Source organism: Carassius auratus, unplaced genomic scaffold, assembly GCF_003368295.1.
Source record: "Carassius auratus strain Wakin unplaced genomic scaffold, ASM336829v1 scaf_tig00214896, whole genome shotgun sequence".
Lineage (NCBI taxonomy): Eukaryota > Metazoa > Chordata > Actinopteri > Cypriniformes > Cyprinidae > Carassius > Carassius auratus.
This window is the reverse complement of record NW_020527846.1, coordinates 317,463-335,366: the sequence shown is the minus strand read 5'-3', so window position 1 is coordinate 335,366 and position 17,904 is coordinate 317,463. Positions and strand designations below refer to the sequence as shown.

The 17,904-nt window shown below is 40.7% G+C and overlaps 1 protein-coding gene across 1 annotated transcript; it reads left to right on the top strand.

Moving 5' to 3' along the window:
* Positions 1-1,288: 1,288 nt before the first annotated feature.
* Positions 1,289-16,643, top strand: LOC113093137 (uncharacterized). The gene is made up of 9 exons (XM_026258984.1): positions 1,289-1,460; positions 2,379-2,488; positions 2,885-2,966; positions 3,513-3,708; positions 3,790-3,858; positions 5,181-6,061; positions 8,338-9,110; positions 9,362-9,553; positions 14,921-16,643. The coding sequence occupies exons 1-9, from the start codon at positions 1,348-1,350 to the stop codon at positions 15,166-15,168; spliced, it is 2,664 nt and encodes an 887-aa protein (XP_026114769.1). The 5' UTR covers positions 1,289-1,347; the 3' UTR covers positions 15,169-16,643.
* The last annotated feature ends 1,261 nt before the right edge of the window (positions 16,644-17,904 follow it).

The following is a 17,904-nucleotide window of genomic DNA, read 5'->3' as shown; positions in this document are numbered from 1 at the left end:
TCACCCACAGAAACTAACAAGTCTAACATTTACAAATTCTCAAGTTCGATATAAAGATAGTAACAGCAAATAGTTGTGCTCTGTTGCTCCACACACACACACAATCGTGATAATAAAACATCAAGTGTGAAACCCCTGTAGGAGAGTTAGTGAGCCACTAGTGATCAAACGCAGCTTCATGACCCTAAACCCACTAACCTGTTCCTGAACTAACAGATGATGTAGCAAGCCGCCTGTGACTTAGACTGTGAATTACTGTGTGATCCAAGTCAGATTTCATTGTGAACTAAATCAAAGGCATTACTGAGTAGTGAAGATAATAGTGTTAGACTGTAGCCCATAGATCAGAAATATTAATATATTAATGTCTTTATTTATTAATTTGTACTGAGATGTCATGTCAATGTAACACTGTGATGCATGTCTCTGCTACTAATACACCAGCGCAGCTCCTGACATGGACTAACTCTGAATGCTGTGAATCTGTCCTTATATCCAGATGTTTATGCACTGTTCTGATCTGATGCAGCCGCTGCACGCTCCTCGTCTGAACGTCACGCTGTGTCGAGTTCATCTGTGACACACACACACACACACACACTCACACTCTCTCACACACACAAACACTAACAATGCTTTGCAGCAGAATGTTCAACTCATATTCCTCACATTCTCTATTTTGTTATATTATTGATCACAATATCATGTATATGTCTATATTAATCAATAAACTATGGATGAAACCTAAGTGTGTATGTATTCTGTGTGTGTGTGTGTGTGTGTGTGTGTGTGTGTGTGTGTGTTGGAAGGTTTTCATATTTGAATTTGAGAAATTAAAATAAAGTAAACAAATGATCATGCTTCCCATTTCCTTTTTAGTCTTTACTGGGTAATATGTTTTTAGATTCCCATTTAAAATTCAAATCAGAAATAAAACAATCTAATGCTTAAGATCAGATCTCTAGAAAAAAGAGCTTAGAAATTCTCAGGACTTCTTAAGATTGCATTAGTTTAAACTTTTTAAGGCCTACTTTTTTATTTTATTTTACTGTATAATATATTTTCATGGTTCCATGATTTAAAATCAAAACCATAAAAATAACTTGCACTTTACAACTATTGTCCTAATACAGGTTAAATACTACTAGAATCAATTGTTTTTGTTACTTAGGTACATTAGTATAATTTTAAGTTGTATGTTGTAAATGTACAGAAATGTGAACACTAGTGTGTAAGCATATGGGATATCAGTAATAATGTTTATAAACGCGTGTATCTCTCAGACAGACAGACAGACGGAGGCTGTGGAGCCCACATCAGGGCCTGACCCGCTCAGCGCTTCTGCGCATGCGCACCGGAGCAGTGCTAATGGCGGAGAGCGTGCGGTCGCCGTTCGATTACCGGGAGCCCCCGACCCTCGACAGCGACGGGGATGGAGGGAAGCCGCCACCGCCGCGCGGGTCAGTAACTGTCGCTGGAGAAGCGGGTCTTGCCGCTGGTTTCGGGGGGGATGCTCGGATTAGCGTGCGTGCTAACGGTTAGCCGGTCCGGTTGTGTTGTCCTCGTGCACACGCCGCGGTGATAGAAGGACCCGCGGCCGTTACATCGACCGACGCCTCTCCCGTGCCCCGAACTCGCGCGAGTATTAACTGTGCTCTCTTCACATTCCGCGTATTTACCCGTTAATGTCAGAAGCGGTGGCGACTCGAACGATTAGCAAAACACTGCGCGAGTGCGCGAGACCTGCTTGCGCGTGCACGCACAATGCTACCGAGCGCGCGCACGTGTGCAAGCGACCGTTACAGCAGTTCACCATGGTAACCGTCGACCGTTACAGCAGTTCACCATGGCAACCATTGATGGTTACATCAGTTCACCATGGTAACATCGAGCGAGATCGTGACAGCAGCGATCGTGATTCGGTCTAATAATCGCTGCGGAAACCGATTTACTCTGTTTATATCTGCATTAGATACAATAACTAAGTATCCCAACAGATAAAATGTAATATGACTTTTAAAAAGTGTATATATAAGTTGTAATTTTTAATGAACGTTCTGTTAATGTTACTGTAACATATGTTATTACAATCTTATTATTTATGTATTATAATATATTTTTCTTCGCTAAGGTTAGGTTAAATCGAATTGATTCAGAACTGATTCAGAGTCATTAGTCTGAATCAGTGAGTCTGAACACCGAATTGACTCATGACTCATTCACATTCTGTATTAGAGTTGTATAAATTAACTACATTTTTCCACGTCATGTTGTGTAGTAAACCGTTCAGTTTGTTTGTAAGAATCTTCTTGTGTGTGTGTGTGAGGACGCTGAAGGCCTGTAACAGTATGTGTGTGTGTGTGTGTGTGTGTGTGCAGGCGAGTGTGTGGCAGGAAGAGGAAGGGCACGCCGGTGAAGGTGTGTGAGAGGGCGGTGTATGTGACGGAGGACGAGGAGGAGAGTCTGTCTGAACACAGTTACAGCCCAGGTACTGAAACACAGCTCAGCTTCACTGGATTCTCCATCAATCAGGTTTTAGAGTCTCAAATCTGATCCTCAGGATCTTCTGAGGCGCGTTTGTTTCTTCAGCTCTCAGTCACTGTGTTATATGTGCGGATCATTTACATCTCATCTCACTGAGACACATCACTGGAGATATAGAGCACTGACTCATATTAAGATCAGTTTATATCAGTATCTGATGCACTGTTAGAAAGATCTCACTGATATCAGAATTACATCATATGCATATGATATGCTACAAAGTCATATTTCTGCTCAGTTTGAGTCTCAGACTAATCGACTATACAAGTCAATAAAGGCTGATGGATCAGATATGATACTCACAGATGTATGTTATGTTTAAATGTGTGTGTGTGTGTAGGAGATGATCAGTACGCGGAGGGATCTGAAGACAGACTTCCTCCTCCGGACAGCCCTTACTTCCTCACAGACCCTCAGCTCTGGTACAGACCCGCTCCACTCAGCAGGCCACTTCCTGTCAGGACAGGAAGTGCCTGCGCTATAAGCCTGTCACCTGAGGATGCTTATTCACACCACACAGTTACAATACAACAACAGTCTTCAACACTTTAGACTATATCCTGACTTTCTTATTTTTATTATGTGATTCTCAGAAATAATGCTCATAATTTGTTCATATCTCACAATCTTGTTTTATCATAATTCTAAGTTTGCATCTTTATATCTTGTAATTCTTAGTTTATATCTCGCAATTTTAACCCTTTTCATAATTCAGTTTTTATAATTTACAGTTTTAGCTTTTTTCTCAAAATTGAGTTTATATCTTGTAATTTTTACTTTTTTCTTCAAGTTTACAACAGAAAAATACAGCTAATTGTTTTGTCTGAATTTTTATCTCAAGAATGTGATGCATTTCTGAGATATAACCGCAAGAAATACAACACTTCATGAAATAAAAAGGAGTGATCTCCTCAGTCCTGAGCCCTGTGTCGACTGTGTGTGTGTGTGTGTGTGTGTGTGTGCTGCAGTGTGCCCGAGCTGGCTGAAGAGGGCGCTAGTGGCGTCCGCGGCCCGGTGCTGTTCCACCCCCCGCCCAACTGCAGGATCAGAGAGGTGCATTGTGGGAGTCAGGTCCGGCTTGTCGTCATAGCCATTCGAGACATTGCCAAAGGAGAGGAGATCACCGTGGACTACAGCCTGACCGACTGGGGAGAGAATACCATGGTGAACGACTGAAACACACTCTACTGTACTCTCCACACATCTGTGTAACCTTGAACTCACTCATGATCTGTTCAATCACAGGGCTTTCACACTGCAGTGTCCCCGCGCGGGTTTGACTGTGGATTCAACCCAGAGAGCACCATCAAGAAGGTGATTCACACACACACACACAGAGACACAGACACACACTCACACACTGAGTGTCTTTACATGCAGAGCTGGAGTTAAGGCAGATTGTAGATCATGAACCTTTGACACTGGAGGATTGAGCTTCTCAAACATGTAAAAAAAAAAATGTTGTTGTCAATAAAACTAAAAGAAAATTATAATTGTTTCTTAAATACAGTGTAATATTGTGTAAGTAATTTTTTTTAATTATTTAGTTATATTCAAGATAATAAACGCAGGGATATTATAGTTAATTAAAACTGAAACATTATAGTAAAAACATTATGTAAACCTAAACTTATTTAAAATAAATAAACATGAAAAAAACTTGCCATAATTCAAACAAATGTCTTATTTGCTATGATGTGGGGTTATTAACTAAAACTATTTAAAAAACTGAAACTTTAACTGAAATGATTTTATAAAAAATTATCTCAGCTTTTTGAAAAGGCAACATTTCTCATGTTCATTTACTTTGATGGTACTAACATAGCTAATAGCTAACTAACTAAATAAAAATGAATAAAATATGCAACAAAACTAAATTTTAAAATATAAAAATAAAATCTAATTCAAAATATTAAAGGGGTCATATGGCGTTGTTAAAAAGATCAGTATGTTGTGTATTTGCTATAATGCAATGTTTATGAGGTTTAAGGTTAAAAAAAACACATTATTTTTCACATACTCTACATTATTGCTTCTCATCTATGCCCCGCCTTCTGAAGAGCGAGGTGTGCTCTGATTGGTCAGATATCCAGTGTATTGTGATTGGCGGAATGCCTCAAGCATGTGTGAGATATATTACGCCCCTCACCAAACTGTGATGAGTGGCCCGTAGCAATGAGACCAAACTCCTCATCAGCTATTTCATAACTATGTGGTGTTTTAAACCATGCGGGCATGCGAGAGAGAGAGCCTATGAAAGCACCAATAATCTAAATAATTTACTTTCAAACATAGGCTACTGATAGACTAGCATGTTAAATATAAGAATATTTAAAACAGCTATTTCATATATATTCTGAAACAACAGTCAGTCATACATGGCTATTAGGAGCACGTCCTGTGACAAGTTTACGGCATCAGAGCAAAGTTAATCTGCAGTCAACGGTGAAAATCAAAAGTATTGAATAAATATAAAGTAAAACAGCTAAGTTGATATATTTGTAGTAAAGTTGAATTGAACTGCTGCATCAGGCCCAAAATCTATGAGAGATTTCTCTTGTGTATGAACATTTTCCCATTTAAAGCTGTTTCTCTGTCGAGACTGTCTGTCTCACAGCTGGCCTGTCTCTCTGCAGGAGGAGGAGCCGGGTTCACTCCCTCTGTCTCTCACTGTTTCTGACTACCTCACTCCGTCCTGGTCTCTGTCTCCCTCCTCCTCTCCACTGTCTCACTCCGAGGCCAGCGACTCCGACCGAGAGGACGAGGAGGAGGAGGAAGACGACGACGATGATGATGACGACGACGAAGAGGACCTTGAGGACCTGCGGGGACGCATGATGAGACGCCGCAAGAAACGCAAAACCTCAGCGACCGTCAAGAAGAAAGCCCAGCCACGCCCCCTGTCCTTCGCATGCCCCGCCCCTTCCTCACCGGCGCCCTTCCAGCAGCCTTTAGCCCCGCCCACAACGAACATCAACAATAATATCAACATAAACATCGGTGCGAGTGGCACGCTCTCCCGCAGACAGCACTGTCCCTACTGTGGGCGTCACTTCCGCTCCCTCGCTAGACACCTGGAGAAACACCACGAGCAGCAGCCCGAGGTCCGAGCCGCCATGGAGCTGTCGCACCCCCCCGCCTCCTCGCACCCCTTCACCTCTCCCGCTCAGCCCTCGTCCTCCCTGGGTACAACCTCCCTGTTCTCCCGCGAGCGAGACTCTTCGTCTTCAGCTCCGAAATCCGGAGGTGTCTCCTTCTCGCTCTCGCTGTCTCCGCCTCCTGCCTCCAGTACCTCAAAAAAGAGCTCAACGTCATCGCCTAAAAAGCCAGCCGCTAACAAGAGCCCTGCTGTCTCACCCAACCCTCCCGCCAGGAGAGGACGGCCACCGAAGAAAGAGAAAGAACAGCCGCAGAAGAAGCAGGAGGAGGCGCCTCCAACGCCCGGGAAACAGGAGGAGGAGGAGTTCGACATGAGAGAAGACGTAAGCACAGAGGACAAGGATGGTGAAATGACGAGGTGAGTTCATCTGAGTTCAGGTTTTATGGAGAAAAAGTGTGAGAAATAGGGCTGCAACGATTAACCGCTCGTTGGTAGAAAATCGGTTCTAATATTGTACAATTCACATCTGCTGAGATGATAAACAAATCATGATTCAGTTAGGGGCAGGAGTTTACATTTACATTGAATCATTTAGCAGACACTTTTATCCAAAGCGACTTACAAGTAAGAACAGTAGAAGCAATCACACCAACAAGAGAACAACAACAGTATACAAGTGTCATGACAAGTCTCAATTAGTCTAGCACAGAACACGTATCATCATAATAGACAAGAAAAGAAAAGGTAAGTGCTAGTATTAGTTGGTGAGGTGCTGGCGAAAAGATGAGTCTTTAGATGTTTCTTGAAAATGAGTAAACACTCAGCTGTATGAATTGAGATTGGGAGGTCATTCCACCAGCTGGGCACAGTCCAGGAAAAGGACCGTGAGAGTGATTTTGAACTTCTTTGGGATGGCACCACAAGGCGTTGTTCACTTGCAGAGCGCAAACTTCTGGAGGGCACATAGGATTTAACCAGTGAGTTTAGGTAAGTTGGTGCCGTGCCAGTGGTCGTCTTGTAGGCAAGCATCAGTACCTTGAATTTGATGCGAGCGGCTACTGGTAGCCAGTGTAACCTGATGAGGAGAGGAGTAACGTGAGCTTTTTTTGGCTCATTGAAGACAACCCTCGCTGCTGCATTCTGGATCATTTGCAGAGGCTTGACAGTACATGCAGGAAGAGCCAGGAGAGCATTACAATAGTCCAGTCTGGAGAGAACAAGAGCTTGGACAATAAGTTGGGTTGCTTGCTCTGACAGGAAGGGTCTAATCTTCCTAATGTTGTATAAGGCAAATCGTTGTAGCAGTATGATCTGTGAAGCTTAACTGAAAGTCGTGACATACTCAGAATTGGTGCTCTGCATTAAACCCATACTCAGAATTGGTGCTCTGCATTAAACCCATCCAAGTGCACACACACAGCAGTGAGAAGTGAAGACACACCCGGAGCAGTGGGCGGCTATAGATCCAGCACCCGGGGAGCAACTGGGGGTTCAGTGACTTGCTCAACGGCACTTCAGCCATGGGTATTGAGGGTGGAAGAGAGCGCTGTTCATTCAGTCTCACCCACCTACAACTCCTGCCAGCACAGAGACTCGAACCAGCGACCTTCTGATAACTAGTCGGCTCGCTTAACCATTAGGCCGTTTAACCATTAGGTTTCTGGCTGTCCTGGAAGGAGTTATGGTTGATGAACCCAGCTGTATAGAGAAGTTGTGATGAAGCAATGGGTTAGCTGGAATCACCAGGAGTTCAGTCTTTGAAAGGTTAAGCTGAAGGTGATGGTCATTCATCCAGCTAGAAATCTCACTCAGACAGGCTGAAATGCGAACAGCTACCGTCGGGTCATCAGGCTTGAATGAGAAGTAGAGTTGGGTGTCATCAGCGTAGCAGTGATAAGAAAAGCCATGCTTCTGAATGACAGATCCTAATGACGTCATGTAGATGGAGAAGAGAAGTGGTCCAAGTACTGAGCCTTGAGGAACCCCAGTAGCAAGTAGTTGTGACTTAGAAACTTCACCCCTCCAAGACACACTGAAGGATCTATCAGAGAGGTAGGACTTAATCCACAGGAGTGTGGTTCCACCAGGGTTAAGAGATCTAGTATAAGGTCGTGTAGAACAATGCACTAATAACTGATTTATCAGAAATAATTAATAGCCAATATGCTAGTAATGTGCATGCTAATAACCAACTAGTTAAAAGTCTAAAGTGTTAGTCTAATAATGTAGTTGAAACCAGTGTTGGGGGTAATTGATTACAAGTAAACCTGAGTTATATAATCAGATTACTTTTTTCAAGTCACTAGTAAAGTAATGGCTTAATTTTAAATTTACAATGCATTATCTAAGTTACAATTCCTCTTATGTACCCAGGAATGAGTACAGAGATGCTTATTCATTCCACTTTTGGTGTGACAGGCGCTTTACAGTTGCAAAAAGTGTAACTTCTGAGGTTTTTGTTATTAAAAAGAAATCAAGGTCAGCTCAGGTGACCACAAGAGTAACACAATGCATTACTTTCCATTAAAAGCAGTGCACTTAATTATTTTTTAATTCAGTAACACAGTATTGTAATGGATCATTTCCCCAGCACTGGTTGAAGCACTTATGTCTGTAAGAGTGTGTAGATGGGTCTGTGGATCTTCTGGATGGGTTCAGCTCTGATCAGTTCACTGTGTGTTGTGTCTCTGCAGTGCTCACATGCCTCCTCTGCTGTCGTCTCTCTCCACACTGGTGCTGTATCTCCGGCGGCAGCAGCACGCCTCGTTCCTGTCCCTGTCCCGCGCTCCTCCATCGGCCGAGGCCTGGCGTCTGCTCTGTCACTCCAGCCTGGCTCTGCTGATCCTCTTCAACCGTCACCGTGAGTGTGAGGTGGCCAAGCTCTCGGTGCAGGACTACCGCGGCCGCACCTCTCCCTCCTCTCCCTCTCTGGAGGCGGCTCTGTCCCCGTTCGAGCGTGCTGTGCTCTGTCTGCTGCCGCGGGTGGGAGTCCTGGGCAAACGTGGACGTGTCCAGACACTCATCCTTCCTCCGCACTCAGAGGCGTGTCTGGATCTGCTCCTGAAGACGTCTGCAGACGTGGGCGTGGATCCCCAGAGCCCCTATGTGTTCTCCCGGCCGTATCACTCCCCGGCCACACCTCTGCGCGGGACAGACCTGCTGCGGAGCCTAGCGCGCTCTAGCGGTGCGAAGAACCCCGCGGCGCTCACCGCCCCCCGAACACGCCGACAGGTGGCCATCCTGACCCAGCTGCTGCTGCTGGAGGAGGGCGAGCGCACACCGGGCACAGCCACCAGACGCCTGGAGGACTTCCTGCAGAGCGAGTATCACGTGACCCAGAGCTGTGCTCGGATTGGTCAGGACCCGGCGCTGATGAACCGTGTGGGGAGAGTGGTTCTGTACGGAGAGAGAGAGGGAGTGCTGTTCAGAGGAATGAGCCTGCAGCACATCTGCCTCGAGCTGGACGGTACACACACAGTTTAATGCATCCTTACTATAATTACTATTAATAATATTAATTGTAGTATTAATATTAGTGTTTTAAAAAAATCGAATTTATTCTTTAGTGTAGGTTTTTACAAAAATATGTTTTCTTGAGCACTAAATCATCATATTATTCTGACTAGACTTTTTTTTGTAGTATTTGAGTATATCTGTCCCGTGGAGGAGCTGTGTGTTAAAGTGTGTGTTGTGTGTGTGTGTGTGTGTGTGTGTCAGTGATGTCGGGGAACTCTGCTGACTCATTCTCGGAGGAGTCTGATGGAGAGGCCAGTAAGAGTAAAGACTCTGTGAAGAAGAAGAAGCAAGGGTCGAGTACTCGAGCGCCGCGGCTGAAGAAGAGCAGTCCTCATCCGTCCAGCAGCTCACCGTCAGCAGCACTCAAGAGACGCAGCGCTCCGCTCAAGACCGGTCAGTCACCTCATTAAACCTCACATCCATCACAAGTTACATGATACAGAAGTCAATCGAGAGCAGTAGTAATCCTCACCGGTTACACACCGCAAGAAGAGAGTGTGAAAACCTCCCTAAATATCATCTATGAGACAGACAACAGGAGACTAACACTGACAACCATCCAGTTAGAACACTTCTCAATCCACACATTAATACTAACAGTGGATTTACTGTAGTAACACTAAACCTACATAATTAATACACCATTATCAAACACTTGGTAAGCCACTGATTTCCACTCTCTGATGTGAAATTTGATGAAGAAAAGTGAGTTTGACTAAACATAGACTTGAACCCAGTTGATCGTATCAGCTGCTGTTCCCCAGTACATTAACCCTGCCCCCCCCCCACCACCACAGATGCTAACAGCCTCCAACGAGATTCAGTGAACATGATACAAGTGTGTTTATTCTTTTATTTTATTCTTGACTTTTTTGCTTAAAAATCTAAAAACTTTTTATTCTACGTTTATTCTCAACATTATTAAGCTTTTTTTTCTCAAAACAACACCTATTCTCAAAATGTAATGAGTTATCTCAACTTTATCTCAACTTTTTTTCTCTAAATTTAATGACTTTAATCTCGAGATATTTTTATTTTTCTATTATTACTTGGCCATAATTTTGTTCTGTAATTGTATATATATATTTTTATATAAATATTTTAAATTAGTTTTTGCTTTTTAAATATGTCTATATAGTAGAGCCCGACCGATATGGATTTTTGGGGGCCGATGCCGATATTAACTCGAAAAGAGCCGATTTATAAGCCGATATTTTGATTTTGAAAATAAACTGGATATTAGACCCATTTCCTATAAACTGCACTTACACAACATTCAATAGCAAAATATCTGCCTGTTCTATGTATTTGGGCTGTATAAACCATTTTCCAGAAGGGATTTATGTTTAACCCATTAACTGTCTCTCACAATTTTGAACATTGACTTTGTAGTGCACGATCCAAACTTAAATTTTTATAGTTCATGAATGAAAATATTTTGTAACATGATATTGATGTATCATTTACATGGAAATGCGATGTCTGATTTTAAAATGGGTTTTAAAGGATGAATTTTTCAGTCGATATATAACTTCTGATGATTTCTAAAATGTGATAGAGAAAAAGGCAACAAAGAAGTCTTCTTTTTTAAACAAAGGTCAAAACTCCAGTTATAATTTAGATTTTTGAGGGTGCACTCTTGTCATAAATTAATCGATTACTTTTCCTACATAATTTTTAGCAAAAAACACTGGTAAAATATATATTTGGGAGTCTTAGACCTTTCCAACGATATATAGTTTGTCAAAATTAGATTAGATTTAATTGTAATATAGTGAAGTAAATGTAGGCGTCCCACAGAGTGGACAGTCTCAATGACTAAACAATCATTAGAATGACACTCATGTCATCATTAGAATTATAATAGACAGGGATCTCCTACATAGGCAAAAATGAGAAATATATATATTATTTGTCAAGCTATAGGTATGACCTATTACCTACTTATATTTAACCATATTATTACAACATTTTCCTGTTATGTCTGTAAAGCTGCTTTGAAACAATACGTAAAAAAGAAAAAAAAAGAAGGCGCGTCCGCACCTCATTGAGTTAAAAACATCTCAACTTTTCAGAATGCAGCAAGCGCACCGCGGGTCATGTGACAAGAACTAACCAATCAGGTTCATCCTTTCCCGTAACAACGTTGAAAACTGAGCCAAGATGAAGGAACAGCTGATCATAGCTGTATATGGATTGCAATTTTGAAATAAATTTAGTAGCAGAGCTACTGAAAGCGATTTTTAGTGCTGCAAATCCATTATCCTTTGCTGAAATTTCCGCGTCTTCATGGAGAGAGCAGGTCATGGTTGCTTAGCAAAGGCAGACGCCTCAGGAGCGCTTCTGCCCGAGCGCTTTGGAGAAGGAAAAAGCAGCACGCCCAGCGTTTTCCACACGTTTTTAGGCGCGATATGTGAACGGCCCCTTACGCGGTCATTATGTGGGAAACACTGCAGATATATTTAGAATAAGATAAACGCTAAAGTTATAGTTTGACCTCTTATTAACGTTCGCGCTCTTCCACTGATAAACATGGTATTAGCTTTGTGGCTAATCTAATATAGCAATGCATTAGCGGCTGTAAGTGATGTTACAGAATATTTAGAAGTGATAATGATAGGAGCGTTAGCTAGAACTACCACACCGTTTTTATATACAGTGTATGAACTAAATCATCTCACATGACGAACGACAGACTCACCGTCAAAACAGTATAGCATAGACATCATATAAGTAGACGCCCTATTGGCCGCTGGGCGACGAGATTTGCGGCCGCCATCTTGAACCGGTCGTACTCCTAGTTTCGTTGCGTAGCAGCAGTTAAGATGTGCTGCATTGTCCTGTTCTAATCGGCGGACCATCGCAAGTACAGCTCGGGATTACTTTTCACAAGTATGATTTAACATTACTATTATTACTACTATTGTTATTTGTGTTTGAGCACGTGATTTCAGGAAGTAATGTATATTAACCCTCTGATGGTCTTCGTTTCCTGTCCACACTCGTGTTTTTTGACAATAACATTTAATTTTGTAACAAGATAATAGTTTTTTTTTTTTTTTTACAAATGTAATTTTACTCTGTTTGTTAATGTTTTTACTCAACATTTGTGTAGTTTTTGGATGATTTATGATATCTTCTAAATGTCCATAAATAAATAAATAAATATTTATTTAAATAAGCTTTTTACAACAACAAAAAAACAGCATTTTATGTAAAATTCACTTTATAAAAGACACAGATTTCTAACTTTCATTCATGGGGATAACATGGATAATTTTAAATGATTTAATGTAACAGTTATACCCATTTTTGATGGGTATAATGAAGTTTAAAAAAAAAAAAAAAAAAAATTACTGTACCCACTAGATGGCTATAGAGCTCCACTATATGCTATTTGCAATTTGAATACCTGAAAGATATCTTTTCACAAGTTAGATTCACTTGGATTCATATCTAAATATTATAAAATCACAATTATAACAAAAATAAAATATTTTTAGTCAAATGTTAGTATTTTTTTACTGAAAAAATCCCAGTTTTTCAATGTTACATTACAATGCATTGCAGGCAGTAAGCATGGTAAACCGCATGACTTCTGTAGACAGGGTTGGAGCAGGTTTGTGTGTGTGCATGCTAAATTGTTTTGTCTCATTCTGTCATCTCACTCTCTCTCCCTCTTTGGTGGTTCTGCATTTTGCATGATTTTTTTAAAAATAATTATAAGAGAGCAGTTGTTTTATAACCTCACAAGTGTGTGTGTGTGTGTGTGTGTGTGTGTGTGTGTGTGTGTGTGAGAGAGAGAGAGAGAGAGGGAGAGGGAGGGAGGGAGAGAGAGGGAGGGAGGGAGAAGTGTGTGTGTGTGTTTGTGTGTGTGTGTGTGTGTGAGAGAGAGAGAGAGAGAGAGGGAGAGGGAGGGAGAAGTGTGTGTGTGTGTGTGTGTGTGTGTGTGTGAGAGAGAGAGAGAGAGAGAGAGAGAGAGAACCAGAGAGAGTGTATATGTCACAAATTATAATAAATTGTTTCTTCAACTTATTAAAATATCTTATTTTACTGCAACTATCTGTTTGTGCTTCTTTATCATATTTATAGTGTGTGATTTTATAAATATCCTACCTCACATATTTAGATTTTGGGTGTCTGGTCACTTTTATATATTATATCAGAATATAATATGTCACTGTATGCCTATTATGAATATTAAAATACGCTGAATCGTGTGTCCTGTATAATAGCTGCATGAATGACCTTTGCAGCAAAATCAGTTAGGTATTCAGTGAGATATGATTAATTTAATGCGCTGACAGCTCATTGCACCTGGCAAACAAGTTACACTGAGTGGAGCAGGCGACCGGTCCAAGATGGCGGCTCCACGGCTCGTTCGTGCCAATAGGCAGTAGCGGTCGATGGGGCGTCTACCTATATATGTCTATGCAGTACAGTACATCTCCATGGCTTGGCTGATCGCTTTCTTCTATAGTGGAGTTGCAGACTCTCTGCAACTGCAGAGCTCCCTCTGGTGGGCAAACTATGCAACACTCATAACATGAGTGAAGCATGAGATTTAAAATGAGAATGCCGATATCGGTCGGGCTCTAAATAGTCTATATAGTTAGAATTATTTTTTAATATATCATGTTAAACTAAAAAATGCTGCTCTGAAGCTAGCTGAAAAAAAACTCTTCCTTTATTTCAGTTAGCATTGATTTTATTAACAGAAGTGTTTGTTAATGGTTTTGGTTTGAGTGATCTAGGGTTTATTAGTTTAACTATATAGCACATTTCATACACAATGGTAATTCAAAGTGCTGTACATAAGGTAAAATAATCATGAAGAAAAATAATCACAAAAATAAAACAAGCAATTTAAAAACGTAAAAATGTATTTAAAATGAATTTTAAACAGGTAAAAATAGAAAATCATTTTACATAAAATAAAGTGAATATGTAAAATATAGTGCAATCAGTTCGGACATTGCACAGTGCTCATTCAATAAATGCACAGCTAAACAGATGAGTTTTGAATCTATATTTAAATGTGACTAGTGTTTTAGCACATCTGATCTCTTCTGGAAGCTGATTCCAGCTGCTAGCGGCATAGTAACTAAAGGAGGACTCCCCTGGTTTTGTGTGAACCCTTGGTATTTCTAACTGACTCGATCCTAGTGATCTGACTGCTCTGTTAGGCTTATATTCAGTGAACATATCTGCAATATATTTAGGTCAATTAGTGCTGTCAACAGATGTGGTGATGGCTGTGTCATGTATGTTAGTGTTCATGGTGTGTGTGTGTGTGTCAGAGAAGGGTCAGTGTTAACTGTGTGTGTATCTCAGTGAAGCACTGTGTTAATGATGTGTGTGTGTTTGTGTGTGTGTGTGTATCGCAGGGAGGCACTGTGTTAAAGGTGTGTGTGTGTGTGTGTGTGTCTCTCTCAGGGAAGCACTGTGTTAATGGAGTATATGTGTGTGTGTATCAGAGAAGGGTCAGTGTTAACTGTGTGTGTGTGTCTCAGGGAAGCGCGGTGTTAACGGTGTGTGTGTGTGTGTCTCAGGGAAGCGCGGTGTTAACTGTGTGTGTGTCTCAGGGAAGCGCGGTGTTAACGGTGTGTGTGTGTGTGTGTCTCAGGGAAGCGCGGTGTTAACTGTGTGTGTGTGTGTGTGTGTGTGTCTCAGGGAAGCGCGGTGTTAACGGTGTGTGTGTGTGTGTGTGTGTGTGTGTTTGGGTGTGTGTGTGTGTGTGTGTGTGTGTGTGTGTCTCAGGGAAGCGCGGCGTGCTGAAGCGGCCGTGGTCGGAGGCTGAGCGAGTGGCAGTGGAGACGCACCTGAAGAGGAACATCATGGAGCTGCGTGTTCCTGCTAAAGCAGACTGTGAGCGCTGTCTGCAGCTCTGTCCTCTGCTGGTCAGTAACCAGCGCGACTGGAGGGCCATCAAGTTCTACTGCCACAACCGCATCCAGCTGCTGAGGAAACAGGGACGACGAGACGGGAACACAGCCGCCGTCTGCTAACCTCATCATTCACATCCTCACGCAGACCACTTCTGTGGAAAACACAACCAAGATTCACCGGAGCCATCTTTAATATCTCAGCCAAGTGCCAAAAATACAAAACGCCACACACAAGTATCATAACACGTGTGCTCTCTTTCCCACTAAAATATCCACTTCTGTGTAAACTGCTGCACATTTATCATCATCAGAGAATAAAGAGTCACGTGACTGCTATGATCTTAACTCGTGTGGAAAAGAGTTGTGTTGAGATTAATTCAGCTCGGTGAGTCTGTGATGACACCGTTGTGTTGAATATTTCCTGAACTCTTCTTCTAAGCTCACACACACTGCATGCTCACACACACACACACACACTCTCTCCCCACATCCCCATGTGTGTGTGACTCCAGGACCGTTTCTGTTTCACACACACACGTGTTCAGACTCCTCAGAAACACAGCAGCGATGAACCGATCATAACTCTCTACAAGGACAGTTTTTACACACTGATGGGTGCGGACTGGCTCTCTCTCAGTTGTAAAACAGTGTTGGATCATCTGGGACCAGTTTTTCTCAGTTTCACCTCATGTGTCTGGAGTCTGATTCTCTATCAGGATCAATCACTCCCAGATCATACTTCACACTCAGATCAACAGTGATTTGTGTTTTCTGTTTATCAGTATCAATAGTGATTCTCATTACTGTAATGCATTGATATAAATACAAAATATATATATAATTTTCTTTTTTTTTTTTTCTTTTTTTTCTACAGAATATTTTTTGCATTTCACTAATAATATTTGCAGCTAATAGCATCAAAAAGCAGAAACTCCCAGTGGTCTGAGAAACGGGCTTCTTTTATTTTCGTTGTTTTTGCAGTTGGGCTGACCTGAGATATCTGGAGCTGTTCTCCACCGTGAGATTCATCCGTCTGTGTTCTCAAGTGCTGGTTGCCTTAACTCTTGTTGTTTTATTGGTTATATATAGACCTCGTCTGGCTGCAGCTGGTATTAAACCCAATCACATTCACTTGTTTCTGTGCTTCATCAGTCCAGCTCAACAGGAGCACTGTGTTTTAGGGATCATTGAGTTTGGAGATCAGCTGATGTTTCATCCCATTGGAGTTTGTATTGCTCACCTGTGCCAATCAGAACACGATTGATTGATGAAATCCGACTGTAGAAGGACACTGAATCTCCTCTCTCTCTCTCTCTCCTGTACAGTCGTCTGATCTCTGATCTGTGTTCAGTGACGTATCCTAACATCATATTAGCTGTTAAAAGTGTTTTCATTGTGTGATGATGTACATTCTGTAAATATGACTTGTATGAAGTAACACGTTTAAAAGTTGTTTTCTTAAATGCTGTTGTAAAGGTATATCAGATTTTAGAGAGACGATATCTTGACAAATACAGAGCTTAAAGTCACTGCGAAGAAAAACTGAATTTCAGATTGTAATGTCTTTTTATTAAATTACAAACATGGAAACATTAGTCTGTGTGTCTGGTGTCATTTCTGATTTATATTTCTCACACATCACAAGCTCACATGCATGTCGTAATAAATGCTAAACAGCCTCTGGTGCTCTTCACTCACTGAAACATTTTATTCAGGTGCTGGTCATATAAATAGAATATCATTAAAAAGTTGATTTATTTCACAAATTCAATTCAAAAAGTGAAACTTGTATATTATATTTTCATTATACACAGACTGATATATATAATGGTTTGCGTCATTGGAATGGTATGAAACTTTGTAACGATTTTTGAACGCAAACACAAAAATAAAGGACATAATTTGAAAAGATTATATGGTCCTGAAAAATAGTCCAATGTAAATATTTTTGGATAGAACAAGTTAGAATGAGAAATGATTTTTATCTAGTGGAAGTGTTTGGTACTGCACCCAAACAAAATCTCAATTAATATATATATTTATATATAATATATATATATATATATATATATATATATATATATATATATATATATATATATATATATAATTTCTTTTTTTTTTTTTTTTTTTTTTTATAACAACCTCAAATTTGGAACACACCTTTTTAAGATTTATTTTGATTTTTTGTTTTGATTGTCAGTTTTAGAGTAAAACGTGTTTTACTTTTCACTTCAGTAATAATCTTTTTAAAGTGTTTTCATTTAAAAAGACCAAGTTAAGTCACCTTTATTTGTTATGTAATTCATACAATAATGAGTCAATGCAGCATTACAGTGTTAAACAAGAAAACAGTTTGCATTCTGTGCATGTGTTAGAGAAATGAGCTGTCCGTATCAGCAGCTATTAATAGTAAATATTTGTCATTCAAAAGGAGAAACCAAAAGAAATATATAAAGATAGAGAGAAACAGACAAAAATTAGCGTAGATACCATTCTTCTAATGATGTATCGGGTGTTATGGGAAGTGTTTCCCTTTCTAGGTTTTATCAAATTGCCTGAGTTTTGAGAATGCAGCAGACGTGGAGGATTATAATACAATAAGAGCTCATTCTAATATGGTCATTTGTTTACTACGTGCAGAACAACCACCCAATAAAGCATTACAATAATCTAACCTTGAGGTCATAAATGCATTGATTAACATTTCTGCATTTGACATTGAGAGCATAGGCCGTAATTTAGATATATTTTTGAGATGGAATTTTTTTTTTGTGAGTTTACGCCACAATGTAAATAATGATATAATGATAACAACACAGAGGAATTATATAGGTAGGTGTGAAATACCTACAT

Bases quoted from the DNA above. Each gene is read 5' to 3' on its own strand.
- LOC113093137 (XM_026258984.1), top strand. From the start codon at position 1,348: ATGCGCACCGGAGCAGTGCTAATGGCGGAGAGCGTGCGGTCGCCGTTC. The intron at 2,489-2,884 runs GTACTGAAACAC...GTGTGTGTGTAG, and splicing joins TGAACACAGTTACAGCCCAG to GAGATGATCAGTACGCGGAG. The intron at 9,554-14,920 runs GTCAGTCACCTC...TGTGTGTCTCAG, and splicing joins CAGCGCTCCGCTCAAGACCG to GGAAGCGCGGCGTGCTGAAG.